Below are 23160 nucleotides of genomic sequence, written 5' to 3'. Positions count from 1 at the left end.
CGTGTGGCTAGCAGCTACCCTGCCAGAACAATTCCACTAGTATTGAACCTCTCAGGGATCCTAGGCATCTCTGAACATCTGCAGCAAGGTCCAAGCCACACCTTAGAAAACACCCATGGTAAAAAGAACATCTTTTGTATACTTCCGAGGGATTAATGAATTTTGTGTGGTTTGTCTATGGATGCTGCATCCAGAATAAGAGAGGATGGAGATGGGAGTGGGAGTGGGAGACGAGTTCCAAACTGTAAGCTCTTAGGCGCTTCCTTTTAAAGAGATACTGATATAGTGTCCACCCCTATGCCTTCTGAGGAGATTGCTCTACACCTCTGAGACTGTCACTGTCTATGATATGGGACAGTGCTGAATATGGCCTCCTGTGTGTGTAGCAGAAGGGAAAGAGCTGAGGCCCATCAGTCAGTAGAAACTTTGCGGGCTTTATAATCAGACAGGCCAGGTCCTACATCAGCTGCATATCAGCGCTGACTGTGGGCAAGCTTCTCAACCTCTCTGAACACCCACGTATTCTCTTAACCAGTGAAATCAACAATTCCAGTATCACAGTGTAATAAGGATTAAATGAGCATGCCTGTACCATGATTGGCATAGATATTTAATCCTCTTTTCAAAAAATATGTAAGTAATTTTTAATTTAAATTTTATTGGAAAGGAAGTAATTGAGCTGTCACAGATGATACATAGTTTTCAAAATTAAATTTTTACGTAGAGATGGAATGTCAAGCTGTTTTATTCTCCTGTATGCAACAGAGTAAGTGCTGCTAATTCATCTGTAATATTCTAAAGCCATATTCTATAGCTAAGCTAATTTATGGTTTTGTGCTGTATATGTCAACATGTTTGTCCATTTAAAATCTGATTCTGAATGTTTACATAGTATAGCATAAGAGTAGGGTTTCTGAGCCATGGTGCACTCATGTTCAAATCCTCGCTTCCCCAAAATTTTATTTGATGTTGGGTAAGTTACTGAAACTTCATGCTTTGGCTTCTCCTCTGTTAAGTGGAGATAATGCCAGTGCCTGCCTCATAGAGTTGTTAAGAGGATTAAATGAATCAGTAGCCTATAAAGCAGCTAGAAAGATGTCTATCTCATAGTAAGTGCTCAAAAATTTAGCTTTTATTATGTTGAAGATGAGGATTACATTTATGTTTGTGATACTATTATTGGATATGTTTAAAGACATTCTTTCCCAAATTTAAAATCATAAATCAGTGACATAAGATATGAAGAGACTTTTTTTTAATCAACCTTTTATCCAGCACTTTTGAAATTGAAAGGGCTTGCAGTGTGCTCTGCGTGTTACAAGATAAAACACATCCTCCCTGATCTCCAGAAGTGAACACAGACACATAAAACAGTTGAAGTAGGGTAAGGAATAAATGCTTAGCATCAGTTGTGTGAGATCCTAGCCATGGCCAAGAAACTAAACTTGAGACACACTGCATTTTCTAGGATTTGTTCTCTGAATCTGAGTCTAGACTCTTTATATACTTTGTTTTAAATTGCATATTGCCATTGTAGGAGCATCAACATAGTTCAGGAGAACGTATATCTAGTTTTCCTATATCTTAATGAACCTAAAACTCAAAGAGAAAACCCTTGACAGTTTCAGTTGTCATCATTTGTAGGCTTTATTAAGAATTCAGCTGGTTGTTAATATCAGCCAGTTAATAAGAACGGGTTCCATTCATTTCCACCACTGGGGAGATGCTTTCGGATGGTCACCTGTAGTATGGCAGATGCGCATTCATCATGTGTCGTGTGGCTTCAGCAGTTTATCCTCAGCTCCCCATATCTCAGCCTCCCCCAGCTGCTTCCCACTCCAGGTGAGGACCAGAGGTACATAGTGTCTCGTTGCTCTCTCCCTTACTGACCTACAAGGTTGTGCTGTCATAAGTGCATTTGATTTTGTTTGAAACACTACAAAAGGCTCCTATGATAACCATCAATGTATGTGATTGAAGATTTGCAGTCCTGCTTGATTTGTGTGGCTAGAAGAGTTCCCATGAAGGAGAGACCAGCTCTTCCCTCATCAGAAAGTTTCACTACTCGCCAAGATCTCCAAGGTAAATTTTCTCAGCAGAGAAGGGCAAAGAAATCATTCTAGAATACTTAGGTGTTTGTCAATGCAAAGAATGGTCTAGAAGCTGATGAAGAAGCTGAGCACAGCAGCTGCTGCTGGGGCAGAAGCTAGAGCTGGGGTGGTGGGGGGACACTTCTTCTCACCTTCTACCTTCCTGGTCCATGCACTTACGCTACCTATTCCTAAAGAAATCAATTTTTATCTTTTTAAGATTTAACTATTTCTCTAAAGAATAGATCAGTGTGTAGGTCAAATGCTCACTGTTGTTTACTAGGCAAGATCACGTCCCTGGACACTAGCACCATGCGGGCAGCCATGAAGCCAGGCTGGGAGGACCTGGTGAGGAGGTGCATCCAGAAGTTCCATGCACAGCACGAGGGGGAGTCTGTGTCTTACGCAAAGAGGCATCATCACGAAGGTAACGATCTCTCAGTGATACTCCTCTTGAAGTTCATCTTGCTGATGAGCATTCTCTCTGCAACAGTGATTCCTGAACCCACCCTGGGGGCTTAGATCTGGTGACTCTTGCCCAGGACTGTCGCCATCTGAAGGGAAATTGAATAGGAGGAACTGTAGGGTTAAGAGCGTGATGAAGGAAGTCAAATTGAAGATGATAACCTCTCACAAAGGCAGATGAAAGGGAATGAGATCATTTTCTTCAATGCTCTGGCTTTTAGACATGTAAGACGGTGCTCTCAGGTCCCCTCTAATAGCCAAAAAGAAAAAACCACCTGAATCATAAGGATACTGTGAAAATAAGAATGAAAGAAAATTTGCAAGAACAGGTGAATTCCTGGTAGAGGTGACAGTGGGATCCTGAGGCCCACCGCCACCACCACCTTCCAGATGAAGTCTAAAAAGAGACGTCGCTTCTAGAAAGAGATGAAGTCACTTGTCTGGGGTCATACAGTTGGTTAATAGGACACCTGGAGCTCAGCCCACAATGTCAGAGTCGTCTTTCAGTAATAACAGCAGCCCTCTCTGAGCACCTGGCCTCTGCCCTGGCATTGGCCCCCTTCCTGTGGGCTGCTTGATCCCCACGGTCCACCCAGGGACGTGGGTGTTTGCCTCCCACGCTGTCGATGGGGATCTGATGCAGGTGACATGGACCCAGGAGCCTTTGATTAGAAAGTGTGAGCCCTGGAGGGACCTGAGGGTCGTCCTGGCCATCGCTCCACCTCACTACTCCCACTGCTGTTCTGCAGCGTCACTTTTTCTCAGATGCATTCTGGTCTTTTGCTAAATTGGCGAGAACAAAGGAAAAAAACATCCTTTCTTTAGTGCTTATTAAGGACTCCATCGTGGAGGGAGATACTTTTCACTTCCAGCCTTCTGACACTTCTCTCGTGGGCCCCGCGTGTCTTGGTTGGGGCACTTGGTTACCGGCATGGATTCCATCAGAGCCACGCTGCCTTTGAGGTACGGGGCCCTGTGCTTTGTAACTGAGTTTGGCAAATTGTCTCCAAATTTGCAGAAAATTTTATAACTCAGTATTGAAAATGCAGTTTTAGTTTGTCATCTTCCATCTAAGGTGCATCCATGACTGTTGTTGCTGTTCACTTGCTAAGTCACGTCCGACTCAGATCTCACGAACAGCAGGACACTAGCCTGCCCTGTCCTGCACTATCTCCTGGAGTTTGCTCAGACTCTTGTCCGTTGAGTCAGTGATGCCAATCCAGCCATCTCATCCTCTGTCGCCCCTTTCTCCTCCTGCCCTCAATCTTTCCCAGCATCAGGGTCTTTTCTAATGAGTCGGCTCTATGCATCAGGTGGCCAAAAAGTTTTGGAGCTTCAGCTTCAGCATCAGTCCTTCCAGTGAATATTCAGGACTGATTTCCTTTAGGATTGACTGGTTGAATCTCCTTGCAGTCCGAGGGACTCTCAAGAGTCTTCTCCAGCACCACAGTTTGAAACTCTGGCATTTATCAATAGTGTTTGTATGTTAAAAAGTTTATGCTTTTAAGATTGCTTATGAAAAAATACAAGTCATGGTAAATAACCTGTATTTTTTTTTCATCCTGTTTATCCTTTTTATCTTCTTCATCCACATTTCTTAGAAATAAGCACTAAATCCAACCATTTGTGTCTTCCAGCATTTTTCTTTAAGTGCGAAAGAAAAAGAGGAAATAAAGATGCCACATTTGACAGAAATAAATAACTTACCTGCCATTTCACTAGATCTGGTTTAAAATAAAAAAAACAGTAACAAAGAATAAGAAATCCCCCAGCAACCGTGTTCAGGGTCCTTGGGCTCTGAGTAGCAATGCCCCATGTTTAATCCTGTGGCTTCCTGAACTCCTTACACAAGGGTTTACACATATGTACTAGGCACAGCGCTAGGTTTAAACGGAGGGGACCCACTGAAAGGAAACTCTACCATGTATAAAATGCATTTCATCCAAGTGTATGAAATAAGTTGGATTGCAGGTAATCATTAGTATTGAATAAAAATCTACCAGAAGACTTTGTTTACATGGAGGAGCTTCCTGAATGTGTTCAGGGGCTTGCTGACACAAATCTGCTCAGTGGAAGTTCTTCATGTAGACGAATGGTAATGGAAAATCTCAAAGGATCACTGCCAAGGTCGGATAAAATTCTGAAATTATAAGCCACTGGAAATACGAGTCCTATTATAAAAATGGTATTCCTGCTGCCGTTGGCGGGCATACTGAGTGTGGAAGCCAGATGCGCATATGTACAGTAATTTGTTTCCAGCACTGCCACTTCAGAGGAATCATGCAACAGTTGGTAGCAGAAAGTGATACCCAAATACTCTGTGTCCCTACCTGGAACTGAGCAGGGGGTTTACCAGGGAAATTGCTCAAAGTGAAATTTTACCAACAAGTCTGAATCTTCATTGTATGTCAGTACCTGCTCGTGTGTGTGTGTGTGTGTTTCGGTAATTTCGTGGAATGATGAATGTACTTGGTCACTTTGGGACTGACTATTCCACCCACAAAATTTGTGCTGAGGATTATGTGGTAAAAAATGGCAGTCGTCTTAAAATGGTTTAGGAGGTAAGGTAACTAAACCATGTGGCTGAATCAAATGTTCTTTTTTTTAATATGCAGTATTTGACAGCTTTAAAATGCAGTTGTTTTAAAGATAAATCTGAAATTTCGAGAGAAATTATTTTAGCTTAGTGTTATATTTTCTGCTGTAGTCCTGAAAATGGAAATAACTGATGTCATTATCCAGATGTTAAACCAATTCCGTGTCACTCAGAGTTGTGCTTTTATTATTTCCGTTTTCTATTTAGCCTTCTTTTTTCTCTGAAAAGATCCCTCTGGTTGTTTATGTTTTACTTCCTGTTGCCCTGACCACAGAAATAATATGTCTTACACACTGAGAAACAAAATTGGAGAATCGTACTATGATATAATGGATTAAATAGTTTGTAACTTCAAGATGAATATTCAGAGGCTATATTCAGTGTCATAAGTTTTACATAATATTTACTATTGTATTAAAGAGAAATTAAAGGCACATTGTACCCTTTAGAGGTAATCCTGTTTATAACACCATATTACTTCCTAACGTTTCAGACAAATCATTGCAAAACTTTTTTTGAGCTAATAAATTGTTTATACTCTATCTCACCATGATACTGAAGATTTTTAAAAGAATATGGTTGGGGAATCAAAACTTCATTTCGAGGGAAGAAATCCCAGTATACTGAAATTATTGGCATCTTGAGAGGAAAATAAATATGCTTTTAAAAATGGATAATGGATAATGTTCTGTCATAAAGTATTACTTACAACTCTCTTCAGCCTGCTGGGAGGAAGATATTAAACTTAACCAAGTTGATTACTGTTATCATGTCTGGTCCCACCCCCGCCCCCAGTTTTGTTTCTAACCATGCATTCTGCTTCCTTGCTCGCCTGCAGTGCTGAGACAGGGATTGGCATTCAGTCAGATCTACCGTTTTTCCTTGTCTGACGGCACCCTTGTGGCCGCGCAAACGAAGAGCAAGCTCATCCGATCTCAGACTACTAACGAACCTCAGCTCGTGATATCTTTGCATGTGCTGCACAGGTAAGCCTCGTTCTGACACACCATCTCCCCCGCCCAGCTCAGGAGGCCAAGTTCTGAAAGCAGATTTTATCCCAGAGCTTGTCTGCTTGGGTAGACATTTCTGTTGACCAACCCCAGTCATGTAAATATAAATTGATTTGTTATTGGGACTTCCCTGGTGGTCCAGTGGTTTAAGACTTCCAGTGCAAGGGGTAGGGATAGTTCAGTCCCTGTTTAGGAAACTAAGATCCCCCATGCCTCATGGCTGAAAAACCAAAACAGAAGCGGAAATAATGTTGTAGCAAATCCAATAAAGACTTTTAAAATGGTTCACGTCAACAAAAAAAGAAAGAGAAAAGTAAACTGTTGGCTAAAAGAAGACAACTTCTGATACTGAAATTCAAATTAAGGCTGCACTTTGAACTTTAGCCTTAAGACTAATACATTTTATTTTATTTTTTTATTTAATTTTCTTGGCCGAGCCATGCAGCTTGTGGGATCTTAGTTCCCTGACCAGGGATTGAACCTAGGCCCTCACCAGTGAATACTTGGGAGTCCTAACGACTGGACCACCAGGGAATTCCCAATACTAGAGAATTTTAAAACCTAACTAGAAGGACACAAGCTCACACTTAATGACTGCCTGTCACATCAGAGGAGGAAAATAGATCACTTCCCAGCAGTGACACATCCTGGGCAGGAATTCAGAATGACTTCTGCTCCCATGTGTTTAGATTTGAAACTTTCAAATATACATATACTTATAAAGGAGTATTTTAGATTGTTATTCTCAGCTTTAAATTAACCTTTTGCATTAGACTTTAAATTGAAAGGTAGTAAACATTTCCCCAAAAAAGAAAAGTGAGGAAAATTGAATGTTGATTTTTAAAGTAAATATCATAAACCATCTTGTTTTAGAGCACAAATTTAGGGAAATGATTGCATTTCAAGTTATGTAAATATTTATGTGTGTGCTGTATAAAACTTTATGAGTTACTATCAGCAGATATAAAGTTGCTCTAGAGTTCCCTTTTATTACACTTCTCAATTATGTATTTTGTTATTTAGAAATTAAAATCAAGCGGCCCTGTTTGCCAACTCTTAATAAATCCGACCTCAAAACAATCTGAAAGTGATTACAGATGGGCCAGATTGCTCCCCCCTAACTGAAAGCTGATGTTTGATAATTTGTGAAACCTGTTTTGTTTGGATTTGTGAATGCATTTGGTAACTCACGAGTGACTGCCAAGCTGTAAATTAAAGCTCACAGGGCTTGGAAAATTGTCCAGCTTAGAAAGCTGCCCTGAGTGCAGGAGTGGAGTGGGGAAAGCTGCCCTGAGTGCAGGAGTGGAGTGGGGTGGCCTGCGAGTTAGGGACTAAGATCCCAGAGTAAGCGTGATCTGCAGCTCCTCGCATATGGTCTGAGAGGCGCTCACTTGGCCTTCTAGGGGAACCCAGGCAGGGGACTTGTTAGACAGGTAACCGAATTCCCAACACTTTGGGTAACTTTGTTGGCTCGAAAACTTGGAGAGTTTCGAATAGTTGTGGCGGGTTTTTTTTTTCCTCTTAAGGTTTACTATTCATCTTGAGCCAAGTAGCCCACATCAAGCTCCAGGCTCACAGATGGGTCTCTTGTTAGGAATTGTAATCTCTGGCAAATAATTGAAGACAGCTATGCTTGCTTGGGTCATTTCTTTCAGACAGTACAAGCTCTCAGTTATTCATGATAACATACCGGTTAATGAGCAAGGTATAGTATGTAACTGGAACCCTGCTAATGTCTTGTCTAGCAAATACGATGTCAACATGGTAGTAGTCAAATTTAAACACAAACTCCCTCTGTAAAACCACAGACGTCTTAATGAATGGACTGGAAAACATCCCTCTTGGTCCTAAATGCTGCATGCTCAATCTTGCCCATAATTGCAGATGGTTTCATCAAAGTATTATCTTTCTTTTCCTTCCATGTCATCCGTTCTTTTAAAGAAATGAAGCAATCTCATCTTTGAAAATTAATAACAACTTGCTCAGTATCTTCCCTTTCATCTTATATGTCTTTCCTCATCTTACAGAGAGCAGAATGTATGTGTAATGAATCCGGATCTGACTGGACAAGCGATGGGGAAGCCACTGAATCCAATTAGCTCTAGCAGCCCTGCCCACCCGGCCATGTGCAGTGGGAACCCTGGTCAGGATATGACCCTCAGTAGCAATATAAACTTCCCCATGAACGGCCCAAAAGAACAGATGGGCATGCCCATGGGCAGGTTCGGTGGTTCCGGGGGAATGAACCACGTGTCCAGCATGCAAGCAACCACTCCTCAGGGTAGTAACTATGCACTCAAAATGAACAGCCCCTCACAAAGCAGCCCAGGCCTGAATCCGGGACAGCCCAGCTCCATGCTCTCGCCAAGGCATCGCATGAGCCCCGGGGTGGCCGGAAGCCCTCGAATCCCTCCCAGTCAGTTCTCCCCCGCAGGAAGCTTGCATTCCCCCGTGGGAGTTTGCAGCAGCACAGGAAATAGCCATAGCTACACCAACAGTTCCCTCAACGCGCTGCAGGCCCTCAGCGAGGGGCACGGGGTCTCGTTGGGGTCATCGTTGGCCTCCCCAGACCTCAAAATGGGCAATCTGCAAAACTCCCCAGTGAATATGAATCCCCCCCAGCTCAGCAAGATGGGGAGCTTAGACTCCAAAGACTGTTTTGGACTTTACGGGGAGCCTCCAGAAGGGCCAGCTGGGCCAGCGGAGAGCAGCTGCCACCCTGGGGAGCCGAAGGATCCCAGTGAGGCTGGCCTGCCTCCAGCTGGGAGCAATGAGAGACCCGACGGGCAGAGCCGACTCCTCGACAACAAGGGGCAGACCAAACTCCTGCAGCTGCTGACCACCAAATCTGACCAGATAGAGCCCTCGCCGCTGCCCAGCTCTCTGTCAGACACCAACAAGGACTCCACAGGCAGCTTGCCCGGCCCCGGGTCGACGCATGGGACTTCGCTCAAGGAGAAGCATAAGATTTTGCACAGACTTCTGCAGGACAGCAGCTCCCCTGTGGACTTGGCAAAGCTGACAGCAGAAGCCACGGGCAAGGAGCTGAGCCAGGAGGCCAGCAGCACAGCTCCTGGGTCCGAGGCGACCATCAAGCAGGAGCCAGTGAGCCCCAAGAAGAAAGAGAATGCACTACTTCGCTATCTGCTCGATAAAGACGATACTAAAGATATCGGTTTACCAGAAATCACCCCCAAACTTGAGCGACTGGACAGTAAGACGGACCCTGCCAGCAACACGAAATTAATAGCTTTGAAAACTGAGAAGGAGGAGATGAGCTTCGAGCCCAGTGACCAGGTAAGGTTTGTTGAGTGTTCTCCCAAGGGTACTAATTCATAGCCATCAAGGATTTCTCCACAAGGGGCCTGCTGAGGCCTCAGGGGACCTGATGAAAATAAGCCTCCTCCTTGGTGGTTCTTGCTTTGAGACAGAGGTAATTCTCACTGAGGTCGTGAGTTCCAAACACTCTTGCCTAACAAAGAATGGAGTTGTTGTTCAGTCGCTAAAAGTCATGTCCAGTGCTTGAGACCCCACGGACTGCAGCACGCCAGGCTTCCCTGTCCTTCACTATCTCGCAGAGTTTGCTCAAACTCATGTCCATTGAGTCATGATGCCATCCAACCATCTCATCCTCTTCTGCCCCCTTCTCCTCCTGTCCTCAATCTTTCCCAGCATCAGAGTCTTTCCAGTGAGTCAGCTCTTCCCATCAGGTGGCCAAAGTCTTGGAGCTTTAGCTTCAGCATCAGTCCTTCCAGTTAATATTTGGGGTTGATTTCCCTTAGGATTGACTGGTTTGATCTCCTTGCAGTCCAAGAGACTCTTCAAGAGTTCTCCAGCACCATAATTCAAAAGCATCAATTCTTTGGTGGTCCCTCTTTATGGCCCACCTCTCACATCTATACATGACTACTGGAAAACCCATAGCTTTGACTATATGGACCTTTGCTGGCAGAGAATAGAGCAGATGCTGATTTTTATTTTGTGAAGGGCCAAATGGTAATATTTCTTGCCACACACTCTGTAACACAGCTGTTCAGCTCTGCCACCGGAGGGCTACAAAAGCAATCCTAGATGCTAGGGGAACAAGTAAGCCTGCTGTGTTTCAATCGAACTTTATCGACAGGCACTGATGCTTGAATTTTACACAATTTTCATGTGTCACAAGATATTCTTCTTTTGAAGTTTTTTTCAATTATTAATAACTGTCAATCCCTTCTTAGCTCATGGGCCATACAGAAACAGGTAGCTTTTCGCACACAGGGCAGCTGGGCTTTACCAACCCCTGGTATCAGAAGACATCTCACTTGGAAACAATCACTTCCTCGAAAGTGGGTTGGGTCAGAGTAGACTTTAGTAAATGATTTCTTACTTACCTTTCTCTCTTTTTAAGATCAGAGTCTGGCTGGTTTTCAAACGTAATGAAAGTCATTCTGCCTCTCTTTATTCTCAGCCAGGACTTATGCTTGATGCTGAAGAATTTCTTAGGCCATCAGTAAAAACTTATTTAAGGGGAAATAAAGAGGAGAGGAGAGGTAGAATTGGCCTGGGTCTTGGTATAATTGAGCCACCAAATATCAAACATAAGTGCAAAACTGAAATAATAGGTGGTGCTATCTGTTGTTCTTACTTGAAAAATGAATTCCCTGAAAAAAAAAAATCCAGGACAGCTAAAATAATATTCGAAGTCATCCTTGATGACATGCTGAGGTAGTGACATCACAGGGAAAACGCCAACAGTCTAATATTTTTGTTTATGTTAAAAAAAATGAGCCATTACTGACAATAATGGCTGGGCATAAGGGGCTTTCTGGGGAATCAGCAACTGGCTGGGTTCACGATGTCAGGAGCACTGCCTTTAGTCGTGGTGGGTGCGAAGTGAAGAAGCTGCCCGAACCTCTTGACTTAAAGTGGTTCACTGACTTGGCCTTGGAACTTGTTTTGCAAGTGGACACTTTAGGTGTCGCTGTTTCGGGTGTGCACGGGAAGAGGAGCGGTTAGCACCCCTGACCACCCGGGGACCTCCTAGGTGGAGGCTGAGCCTGGGGGCGGCGCTAGGGTGGAGAGGCCTGATGGGCCCCGGCACGGGGCTGGGGCCACACATCCTCTGACAGCCGGGCTCCTTCTGCGTCCTGAGCACAAGCTTTCTGTCCATCTTCCACTCTGATGTCTGGCCCACTACCACCATTCTGTGAGGGCTTTGTGCCCTTCAGGAGGGAAACAGCATCATGGTATAAACACCTTTGGTGATGAATCCTTAAACTTAGCTGTTGGTGCGGAGTTCTCAACACCGGCTACTCTGTGATGCTGTGAGATCATTACATGGGGACTCAGCAGAAACTTAATAACCATATCTTGAATACAGTGTCGTGTAAAACCACACTGACAGCTGCAGACGTTTTAATCTTTTGAGGTTTACTAGATTAGAATACACAGGGCTAGTGGCAGTTCAGAGTGGCAGGCACAGATACTGTCACTCAGGCTTCTTGACACACGCTAGAGGGCAAGATGGTGACTCACGAGGTCCACCTTGGCTTAGTGGCTAAGTGGTTGGTCCCTCCCTCCCGGAACAGTTTATTTCTATCCCTAGACTGAGGCCCTAGGGACTTAAAGGGTATGGAAAGGGGGGCGCTGTTTGGCATTTTTATATTTAGCTATGTGATTACATTAGCTTCATACAAGAAACTAACAAAGGAGAAGGTTTTTTTAAGTCCTTGAGTTACTTGCAGTTTCTAATTGGTATTTATAAGAACGTTTTTAAAATCAAAACTGTCTCACTTTGGGAATTTAAAGCACAGAGTATTATCTGCACAAATCTGTCATTTTGAATGGACACATACAGGCATACACACAGATGTACACACAGTATTTTTTTCTTAATGAAACCCAGTTCCTGGTTTTACCTTCTATCCATTCCCATTTAAAACTCCACCCCAAAAATACTGCTTCAGAGCAATTTTAACATCAAAAACGTTGCAGCTTGAAAAGAAAGGTTACCACAGGAAGTATGCATTACCTAAATTTAGATCAAAGTTAGAATGACTGACTTTAAGGGAAAAAAAAGAAACAGGGATTCTTTCACTCCCCTCCCTCCTTCACTTTTCCCAAATACAGATTGATTCTATCTCCCGTTGACTTCTAGGCACATTTATCTAAGACTTTTCTTTCATTTCAAGGGAACACAACACATTTTTATTTAGTAAGATAAACTGCTAGCGAGCCTGAACTGCACAGTTAACTTTCTTGTTATTTTGACTCAGAAAAGAACTATTATCGAGTGTGTGTTTAACCTATCACTAACTTATTAAGGGCAGGAAGTACTTCAATGGCGCTGTTATACTGAAAATAGCATTCTTCACTGGGTAGAGTATTTAAACAACGTTTGTTTCTACAGTGTTTCATAACCAACAGGAAACAATGACAGAGAAATTTCCAATATGTTCACTGACTTAAGTTATATACTTATTTACACAAGGGAGCATGTGTAAAGGATACTAACTAAATGGTACTCTTAGGCTTTCTTAATGCTTCTGGGCCACTTATGATGAGGGTTTAGAAATAGTCTGTAGAGAATTTCTTCTTGCTATTTGGCTCCATTAGAAGAGCAAACCATGTTTTAAACTGGTAGTGGCCTGAAAATTTCCCTCCAAACATGGTAGAACTGTGTTACCATTTTTTTGCAATTTTCTATTAGGCAAACGTAAAATTACTAGTTTTTAAAAAATTTTTTGAAACATTGTTCTGTAGTTTATTTGAATACACGTCATTAAAATACATATGTTCTTTATATTTCCTTCAGGGAACAAATTGATTTGACACATGAAAAATTCATAAAACCAGGAAAATGAAAAATTACAGAAATCAAGTCCAATTTTCATTTTGTAGAACTTTTACAAAAATCTTTCTGACTCATTTTCTGCCTGAAATAGTTTAAACCAGCTCTTCAAATTGATGTGGCTAATTTGAGCGTTCGAAGAGATGCCTAAGCAAAACTTTGAAGTATCTTGGCAAAGCGTTTTAAAGGAAGGCATTAATCTTTTTGTCTTGTGAAGAAATCATGCCTAAGAAAGGAACTAGAAGAACTTTTGATGAGAATTAAAGCTTACAAAAACTTGAGGGAAGAAATGTTTGATCAGAAACTTAGCGTGATCAAATCTACCCCTTCTAGAACTTCCATGACTGCAGAATAAAATGCCTATAGATGTCAAAGTTTATTGCTAGGCAGCCAAAGGCATATAGATACTCTCCTTGAAGAAGAAAATTTCTTGAAGTAAATTTAAAACAAATTAATTTAAATGTGTACTCCAAAAATAGAGAAGAAATAAACATAGGCAAAGCAATATTAACTCTAGTAGGGAAATTTTCATAATGCATTTTTCTAATGGTGAGCTGAATAAAAATTAGCAGATTATTTGAAATAAAGAACCAAAAACTTGGTTGAAACCATCCAAATGTATTTTAATGTGTGTGTGTGGAGAAAGAGATTAATTTTAGCCTTATTTTCAACTCATTATATATATTAAACCCAAGAGTAAATCACAATGAAAAACCACAAGTCCTGTCCATTAGAACTCTTTGAAACTATGATAGTTATTTTTCTATTCAAGATGGTTTTAAGTGTCATTTTATCTGAGTGAAAAGAGTAAAGGTAAAAAAGAAAGGTAGGAGTCTAGATCCAGACTATCAATCAGTATTGTAAAAGCTTTCTTTTACACACATCTGGGATTGGGAGCAAATATAAGGGCATTCATTGAGGAAATTAATATACTGTATTTTTATCATCGTTTGTATAAATCTGTATTGAGTGTTTCTCATTCAAGGCATCTGCAAAGATTTCTCAAGAAATTACTTATTACTTCTAATGACCCACCCTCTCACTGCGCCACCCACAATTTTAAAATACTCCACACAAATCAGACTGTAGTAGGGAAACTCTCTAATAAACTTCAGTTTATTAGAACCTCTTTCTTACATCCATAGCTATTTTCAAGACCAACTATAAGGATATTTGTCAATTTTTATAAAACTTTTTTTCTGAGAAATTATAGGAATTTTGTGAGAAATTGAGTTGATTCTGGGAAGTTTTTTAATTACAGGTTTAAATGGCTGAGAGAACCGTGTTGGCTGAGTGTCCATTGCCGTGTTCCGGGCACTGTCCTCAGAGGGCGTTAGATGTTGATACTGTACTCCTGTTTGTACCTTACATGTTCAGCAAAACATGATAAAGATGGCTTTCCAACAGAGTCACTTTACACATACATTTAACTTTCACAGAATTGTCCATACAGATTCAGGAAAAAAAAGAATAGGTATCTATTAAATGCTTAAGTTGTGTGAGCAGTTTTGCCCACTGTTCAACGGACTTGACTCTGTTTTGGTTTGGTTTGGTTTTGGTTCCCTTGAAGCGCCGACGGTGTGAAAATGCAGCTACAGGCTTTTCCAGCACAGAATGGTTCCCTCGTGGACTTCAGCAGTTCGGAGTAAAGCCAGAGAGGCAGTGTGCGCTGTCACTCGCTGGCCGTGTTGCCCGTGGGTGGGGGACATACAGTACGTTTCCTTCCTGAGCAGCTCTGAGGATCACTTTGTCTGTGTCTGCCCATACTATAGCATTCTAACTTTAGAACCTAACCCTTACCTAAGATGTAGCTCTCCCAAATTTGGTCCCTGCCCCTTTTGTAAGAAACAGATGGCCAAACTAACTAGAAAATGGTCTTATAATTGCTCTAACAGTACATTAGAAATTTCCTGGAAAATGGATCACCAAGTTCTTGCTAAGCTAGTTGACTCTGAAACAAAGAGTCCAATAAAATATCACTTCATTGTATCCTTTCTTACTTGAGAAATTGTGTCCAGTAAAAAGACTTCCTAGATAGATATTACATTTGCCATAAATCGCAAAAAACTTAGTCCAGCTTCTGGTGTGTAGAATAAAACTATAAGCCATTCCGCTTTAAGTAAATTATATCATTTGAATTGCTAGTGTTAGACAAAAGGGTTAGTCATGGTCAAGGATTGAAAGTCCATCAGTGACTTTGGGGAAGTTACCTAACTTGTGTTTTTCCACCTACACATCAGGAAAATCATTCTTACCACTCTCTCCACTAGGAAATAATCTTGGGGTTTAACTTAGCCATTTTCTTGCATGGTTGGCACCATCTGATTTTAAATACTTGGCACCCAGATAGGTTCTACTTGAAAGAACATAAATTCAGTTGAGGTCTCGGGAAGAAAAGCACTAGCTGTGAAATAGTGGTGCTGCATACCATATTATTTTAATGTTGATAATTGAAATTATTTCAGGAAAGGGAAGAGTCATAAGAAACATGTTTATAGCTTCTATAAAGTCAAATTAATAAATGCAGTGATTGGAAATGACCTCCTGCCTCCCTGCATTTGTCCCCTAAGCTGATGAGGACTGAGAAAACCAGTGTCATTTGAAACTGAAAGTGTAAGCAGTAAAAAAAATAACACCACTCAAATGGAAAAGACGGGGCTGAGCGGTTCAGGGCTACTTCAAGCTCATTGTGCATTTTACCTCTTGCTCTTAAAAAAAAAAAAAAAGAAAAAGGAAAGAAAAACAAAGTTCTAAAGGGAAATGACCATTTACTAAATACTGATTTCGTGTAAACTTGGATCATACTTTCCACCCGTTTTTTGTTGTTGTTATTTCTTCAAGCGAGTTAACCACTAAACCTGGGCCTAGACTGTAAATCCTAGTACACACGTGGTTAATTAGAAATACTCATACTCATGATTAATTGAATTATTAGCATAAAATAAAGGGGAATTTATAAATTGCCAATGAATCCCAGTGCTGAAAGAGAGCTTTCTTTCTAATTCAGTCTTCTCTTTTTACCAAGGAGGAAATTAAGGGGCTGGAGATTAAATTATTTGTCCTTTGTCAATTTAATTTTTTGTTGTTGTTGTTAAAGATGATCAATAAACAGTGAGGCCCAAGGTTCGCATGTGTCCACATCTCATTTGGCTCTGGTTCCTTGTACCCTTTAGGCTGCAATTGCGCATGGGCCTGCGGCGCCCACTCTTAGTGTAGGACTGGATAAACTCTTCTGTTTGTTAACTGCAGCCTGGCAGTGAGCTGGACAACTTGGAGGAGATTTTGGATGATTTGCAGAATAGTCAATTACCGCAGCTTTTCCCGGACACGCGGCCAGGCGCCCCTGCTGGATCAGTTGACAAGCAAGCCATCATCAATGACCTCATGCAACTCACGGCTGAAAGCAGTCCCGTGACACCTGTCGGAGCCCAGAAAACAGCAATGCGAATCCCACAGAGCAGTGAGTATGGGGTGTTGACGGTTATGCCAAGAAATTCCCATGTAATCACCATCAGAAACAGGGATTACTGAAATCTGATGCAAACAGCTTAGTCACTTCACAGTTTCTACGGTCAAATAGCACCATCTACTGTCCCAGCCCTTCAAAACAGTAGTCAGAGTGGATTCTAGTCAACGTGGCCTTTCTGCAGGCGCTTGTGGTTGATAGAGTCAGCACAGAGTGAGACTGGCCTGCGTAGATAAAAGTTCTTTGGATGATTGTCATACTTCGCTTCATTTCGGTTACTGCCTTCAGAAATGGAGTTTAAAATAGATTTTATGTGTTTTAATACATGACTAAACACTTAGAAAGTTATGCTGACTTTTTAGGAATAATACACTCACTCATAAAAATTTCTTAACCAGAATTGTAAATCTTTATACATTAAAGGGCTATACACATTAAAAATATCTTGTCCTATCTCTTTGGAATCCTCATATAAATATCAGTTTTACATGGAAATTTATCATAGAAATGATTTCTAAATGCATCTTAATTTGTGTGATATAAAGCTAGAAGACCTTAGACTATTTTATAAGATACAGTCTGTATCGCTTTTTCTTTTTTTCCATCCTTCACAGCTTGCAGGATCTCAGTTTCCCAACCAGAGGTTGAATCCTGGCCATAGCAGTGAAAGCCCCTTTCCTAAACACCAGGCCACCAGGGAATTCCCTTTTATTTTATGTTTTTGTAGGTTTAAGATGAAGTCTTTCTTCACTTAGTGAAGTGTGTGAACACTTACTTGGTTTACAAACTTTATAATTCCCTAAAGTTATCCAGTTGCTTTTAGGAGAAGGAAATATCTTTCCTGAACGAGGGATATATCTTATAGACAGACAGAGAACCTCTTTAGTGCTCGGATGATGAACATAATGATTTTTCCCTCTTCAAATACAGTTTGACCCAAAGCTTAGCTGCAGCTGCTGCTAAGTTGCTTCAGTCGTGACCAACTCTGTGCAACCCCATAGACGGCAGCCCACCAGGCTCCGCCATCCCTGGGATTCTCCAGGCAAGAACACTGGAGTGGGTTGCCATTTCCTTCTCCAATGCATGAAAGTGAAAAGTGAAAGTGAAGTTGCTCAGTCGTGTCTGACTCTCCGCGACCCCATGGACTGCAGCCTACCAGGCTCCTCCGTCCTTGGGATTCTTCAGGCAAGAGTACTGGAGTGGGTTGCCATTGCCTTCTCCACAAAGCTTAGCATCTGTTCTCAAAGCAGAAATGGCAACCATCAACCAAATTACAATGTATATTTGATTAGTAGATCTTTTCTTAAAGTGATTCCTGGTCTTCCTGAAAAGGGTAAAACAAAACAGAGTTTATGCTGGTTATGTGTTAGACCTGCCAGTTTGTTTGGGAATGGAAGGTTGCTTATGGCCCATGAGAGATCACAAAGTCAGAGAGTTGAGACATGAATAAGAAACACTCTACCAAGCCTATGCTTAAGACCCAGAGGAGTTACTGAAGGGCTGTGTGGAAACTCATGGGTTCTCCCCTTTCTGTACCTCCTGGTGTTGTTCAGACTATTGAATAGCATCCAGGTAGCTAAACCTGAGAAAGTCAGATTAAGTATATCCATAATTTTCATTCCAAATGATAATTCTTCTAAATAGTTTATTTCTCTTACTGATTGTTAAGGACGTTAGTATGTTTTAAATGTTCTGTTTCATGCTGTTTATATAATTCAGAGAAAATAAACTGCTTGATATTATTTTATATATTTGCTCTATGAATTGTAATCTACAATATCTTTGTTTTTGTAAAAACACTTAGCAAATAACTGGTTGTCTGTGTAATAGTATAGTGCATTGATGTAGTGCTTACTACACAATAAACTCTTATAAACTAATCATAGAATCCATTTCAAATATAAATAAATCTGGAATTTAAAGAATATGTATTTAGAAGATTTAACAGGCCTTTAGAAGATTTGACAGGGCCTGAGAGCTTTAATACTGACTTTCGGTACCAGAATTCACACTTAAAGACTTCTAACTTTCAATGAGAGTAGACATTTTTAGCCTAATTCTCTTCCTAGGAAAATCCAGTTAAAATACGACAGTCTCAGTCCAAACCACATGTGTCCAAGTTTGGTGCATTTGGAGATATTTATGGCTTCACAGCTGTGACAAAACAGTATTTCTAAATTCAAATAATATATGAAAAACATATTTGTAGTTTACTTAGCAAATACAATTGAATATTAGAAGTTGATATTGGGGAGAAAAATATACAATAAATAATAGACATGTTCTCCTTTTTTTTTTCCTTTGCTTTATTGCTCTGTGAGGTTGTCAAGAAGTAAATTAGAGACATGTTGATTAGATTGCAAGTCTGTGTTTGGACACCCCATGTTCTTTTTGTCTGTGAATTTGTCTTTATGTAAGCAGCTGGTCCCAGACATGCATACCTTTGTGATTTTACAACCGACATTTCCCCTGAACACTGCTTCTGTTACTATTTTCCATTATCCTCTATTAACCTTCAATTTTCATTTGTTTTCTCCCTAGCTTTTAATAACCCACGACCAGGGCAACTGGGCAGGTTATTGCCAAACCAGAATTTCCCACTTGACATCACATTGCAAAGCCCAACGGGCGCTGGACCTTTCCCACCAATCAGAAACAGTAGTCCCTACCCAGTGATACCTCAGCCAGGAATGATGGGTAATCAAGGGATGATAGGAAACCAAGGAAATTTAGGGAACAGTAGCACAGGTAAGGGCTCAAATGGGCTGTCAACTTTTTATTGGTGGGTTATTCAACTTAATGATGTATTCCTCCAACATCCAAGTAGTAGAATTTTTCGTGTGAAATTTTTTATGCTAGAAACACATTTGAATGTAAGAAAATTCTGCAGATTTTCACTGTGAGCGTGGTATATGAAGAATTGGAAAGCCTCCCAGTAGGCTGACCTTTTTATGCTGTGATCATTGTTTTTACAAGGGTTCTAGTTGCTCGCTAATCCTATAGTAAAAACTTATTTCACTACTATTCCAGTTACTATTTTAGACCTTGTAGTGCTTTATGTAGAAGAATTTGCTAGCTTTTTGTGATAATCTGCTGACAACCCCAAAAGTGTGTTAGTGTTAATCACTCAGTCGTGTCCGACTCTTTGCGAACCCATGGGCTATAGCCTTCCAGGCTCCTCTGTCTATGGAATTCTCCAGACAAGAATACTGGAGAGGGTAGCTATTCCCTTCTCTAGGAGATCTTTCCAACTCAGGATAACCCCAAAACTCCCTATTAATTGATGATTTGTGTTTCATGAATTTCAGAATGAAAGTATAAAATTCCACCAACCTTTTATACTTGTAACAATAGCAGTTCTCATTCTGAAAAATATTAATTAAGAAAATGAATTTTAAGTGGTAGTGTGGTTAACCTAATAGTAGCTGATCCAAGAATTCCATTGTTTAAAATGTATAAGGTTGCCTGTGATCTGGTTTGACCCTTGACCTGCTGTGGCTTAAGGTGTCTGCCAAGTTTCCCACGCATATTCCTAAGTGGTAGTCATCCCCATAGCAGCTGCCATACTCCCAAACCTCCTTCCAGTTCAGGCTAGGAATCACTGCAGCAGCATTGATGGCTATAACCACCGTGTCCTGTACCCTCTGGGTATCCCGCACCCTTAGGATGCTGAGCTTTCTAATGAAGTCCTGCTCACCGTTTATAACTGGAGACAAAGGCATTGAAAGAAACATGTTACAAAAAGAACTTATATTCATAGGTTTTAATTCTTGGCAGTTTTTTTAGCTTAGTGTGTCATCCCTGTAATCACATTTCCATTCAGATAAGTAAAAATAAGAGTTCAGTTGAAAGAAAAAAGATGGGGTTTTTTTTTTCTTTTAACTTTCTGTTGTTGGTAAGCAGTTCACATGGGAAATGTGAGCTATGTTGTATTAAAATAGTTTATTCATTCAACAGATATTTACTGGGTGCCTACTAGATGTGCCAGACACTGACTACATCACTAATTATTTATTTGCAGAAACAATGCCATATTGATCTTATATTATTTTTAAGATAAAGTATTGATTTATATAAGTAAAATGTTGACTCACATGAAATTCTGTCAGAGAAAAGGAGCCAATAGTTTATTAAAGGTGGCTCCTTATCAGTGAAATGCAACATCTGGGTTCTTGGAGAAACATTAGGAATTTGGGGACATACCTATATTCAAATCTAGGCAGCCTGGAGATGCCTGGCATCCAGACTATAAAGATCAAGCAGTGTCTGTGCTTTGCTTTAAAAAAAAGAAGAAAACATGAAAGAGACTACCCTGGTTATAATTACATTAATATTTCAAATTATGGATTATTTTCCCTTCTGCTTTCTAGACTTTATATAATCTTGTTATATTGATTAGATAATAGATTTTTTGAAAAAGAAAATGTCTTTTCTCCCATATCTTTATATCATTCAAGTCTAGTCTTCAAATGGTTTTTAAAATATGTACTAATATAATATTGTCCTAACTTGTTCAGTCTAATTACACTTAACTCTTCATCGTCCTGATGAGGTACATTCTCATTTCACCAGTGAAAAACCACCCACAATACATGCTCTCCCCATTTCTGAAATATACCCTGTTTTTAGTTATTATCATAATTAAAGTCAATGCAAGTCACATCTTTGAAAGCAGAACTGTTGCACATCCTTTATTAAACACTTCAGAACGAAGGGTCCTCACTTGGGGTTCTTCCCCTTTAGGATACCAAGTTTTAGCCCGTGTCTGGCCATCGCCAGCATCCTGGGGCCAGAGAGAGCAAGCACGTGATCTGCCAGCAGTGTGTGCTCTTCTCACTGGTGTGTGTGGTTGCGCAGCTGTTACTATCTCAAGCGTAAGAGGATTTTTACAAATCTGTCCCTACGCAGTCTAGATCTACATCACCAGCAACGAGGTGGTCCAGGCACACCGAGGCAGCCGGCGCTTCCTTGCCGTGACCACAAAGAACCAGAGTGGAAAGATGCTCTCATTCCCCCAGCTTCCAAGGCTGTCTCATTCAGCTTTGAAGCTTAACAAATTGTAATGCTCCGAAAGGGATTTGAGAATTTAAAGTCTGGCCAAGGCTTCACGGGATATTCTCTGTGATTTGGGTTTAGAATTAGAATATTGATTATCAGTTTTTACCTTGTTTCTCTTGGCCTCACCTCCCTTTTGGAAAGTAAAGCATTGACGTGTATATCAGCTAATGTGATTCACTTCCTGAGGAAGGAAGTTGGGGTTCTCCACACGCCACAGCACCTGTCTCTTAAGTACATATGGGAACAACTGTAACAGCTTTTCCGAACTGTAAAGAGTGGCAAGTCTGTGTTGTGAAAAACTTCATAGTAATTGCCAGCTTGTGTTTCTTACCCAAGGCCCACATCTGGCCCGGCGAGGGCGTGAGCTGTCGGGTTAACTGTGTATTAGGAACAACTGTCTGTCTCGTGTAGAGTAAGAGCGTCTAGTGTTCCTGCATGTTGACTATGTTTCCGGTCACCACATCTCTGTCTTCTCTGCCTTGCCTGTAGGCATGATTGGCAGCAATGCTGCCCGGCCCACCATGCCTTCTGGGGAGTGGGCGCCCCAGAGTCCTGCCGTGAGGGTCACCTGTGCTGCTACCAGCAATGCCATGAACCGGCCGATCCAAGGAGGTATGATTCGGAACCCAACAGCCAGCATCCCCATGAGACCCAACAGCCAGCCTGGCCAAAGACAGATGCTTCAACCTCAGGTCATGAATATGGGTAAGGTGGTTCCTATACTCTTTGCTTTTCAGTTTGATGCATTCTTAGAAGGAGAGAGGAACAGCTCCTTAAGTTCTGTCAGGCTTGTCATTTGCGGTTTAGGGAATACCCCCCGCCCCACCACTGCCCCCCACCACCCTGTGTCAAGCTATCAAATGTGGGATTTTGCTGAAGATCTCTGCACAGGTCATAGAATTGCAGGATTTCCAGTAAAATAAGATAACTCACTACCTTTATGATGTTTCATTTTTGCTTGAAACTATCCGATTTCAACTTTTACAGGGAATGGATTACACTGTAACACTAGAAATATCATATAGATGATATTTTAAAGAAGCATTTCAATGGTACAGCAATGTCCCTAACTCTGCATGGTCATCAGGACCTTAAAATACAAATTTCTGGGCACTACCCTAGACTAGGTGGACACGGTGGTAAAGAATGCACTGCCAATGCAGGAGATGTAAGAGAAGCGAGTTCAATCCCTGGGTCAGGAAGATCCCCTTGAGAAGGAAATGGCAGTCCACTCCAGTATTCTTGCCTAGAAAATCCCACGGACAGAGGAGCCTGGCGGGCTATAGTCCATGGGGTCACAAAGAGTCAGACACGACTAAGCACAGCACATTTTACCCTAGACTGTTACACAAGACTCTCCCAGGTCTTCACTGAAAGAGCAGGGTCTTACAGAGCAACTCAGAACATATAAGGATCACTAGAGTTGTTTGGATACAGTTCACATGTTATTAAAATTAATGATCAGACACATTGTTTGATACCATTTATATGAAATGTCCAAAACAGGCAAATCTGTAGATAAAGTAAGATTAGTGGATTCCTAAGGCTGGGGCTTTGTGGGGAGAATGGAGAGTTACTCCTGATTACATTATGAGGTTTTTTGGGGGTGGGAGGATGAAAACATCCTAAAATTGATCATTGTG

General features: G+C 41.2%; 1 protein-coding gene across 1 annotated transcript in view; it reads left to right on the top strand.

The window, feature by feature from the left end:
* The window catches only part of LOC104994608 (nuclear receptor coactivator 2), a gene marked incomplete at its 5' end in the record, with an annotated part of 56342 nt that overhangs the window by 7411 nt on the left and 25771 nt on the right, over positions 1 to 23160 (top strand). The window contains 7 exons of the mRNA XM_010848234.1: positions 1981 to 2082; positions 2374 to 2517; positions 5990 to 6137; positions 8189 to 9458; positions 16243 to 16453; positions 19001 to 19207; positions 22007 to 22222. Of these exons, the coding sequence (XP_010846536.1) occupies positions 1981 to 2082; positions 2374 to 2517; positions 5990 to 6137; positions 8189 to 9458; positions 16243 to 16453; positions 19001 to 19207; positions 22007 to 22222 (2298 nt within the window). The remainder of the gene's footprint in view (positions 1 to 1980; positions 2083 to 2373; positions 2518 to 5989; positions 6138 to 8188; positions 9459 to 16242; positions 16454 to 19000; positions 19208 to 22006; positions 22223 to 23160) is intronic.

Source organism: Bison bison, unplaced genomic scaffold (assembly GCF_000754665.1).
Source record: "Bison bison bison isolate TAMUID 2011002044 unplaced genomic scaffold, Bison_UMD1.0 scf7180017849896, whole genome shotgun sequence".
Taxonomy (NCBI): domain Eukaryota; kingdom Metazoa; phylum Chordata; class Mammalia; order Artiodactyla; family Bovidae; genus Bison; species Bison bison.
This window is presented reverse-complemented; position numbering and strand designations above follow the sequence as displayed.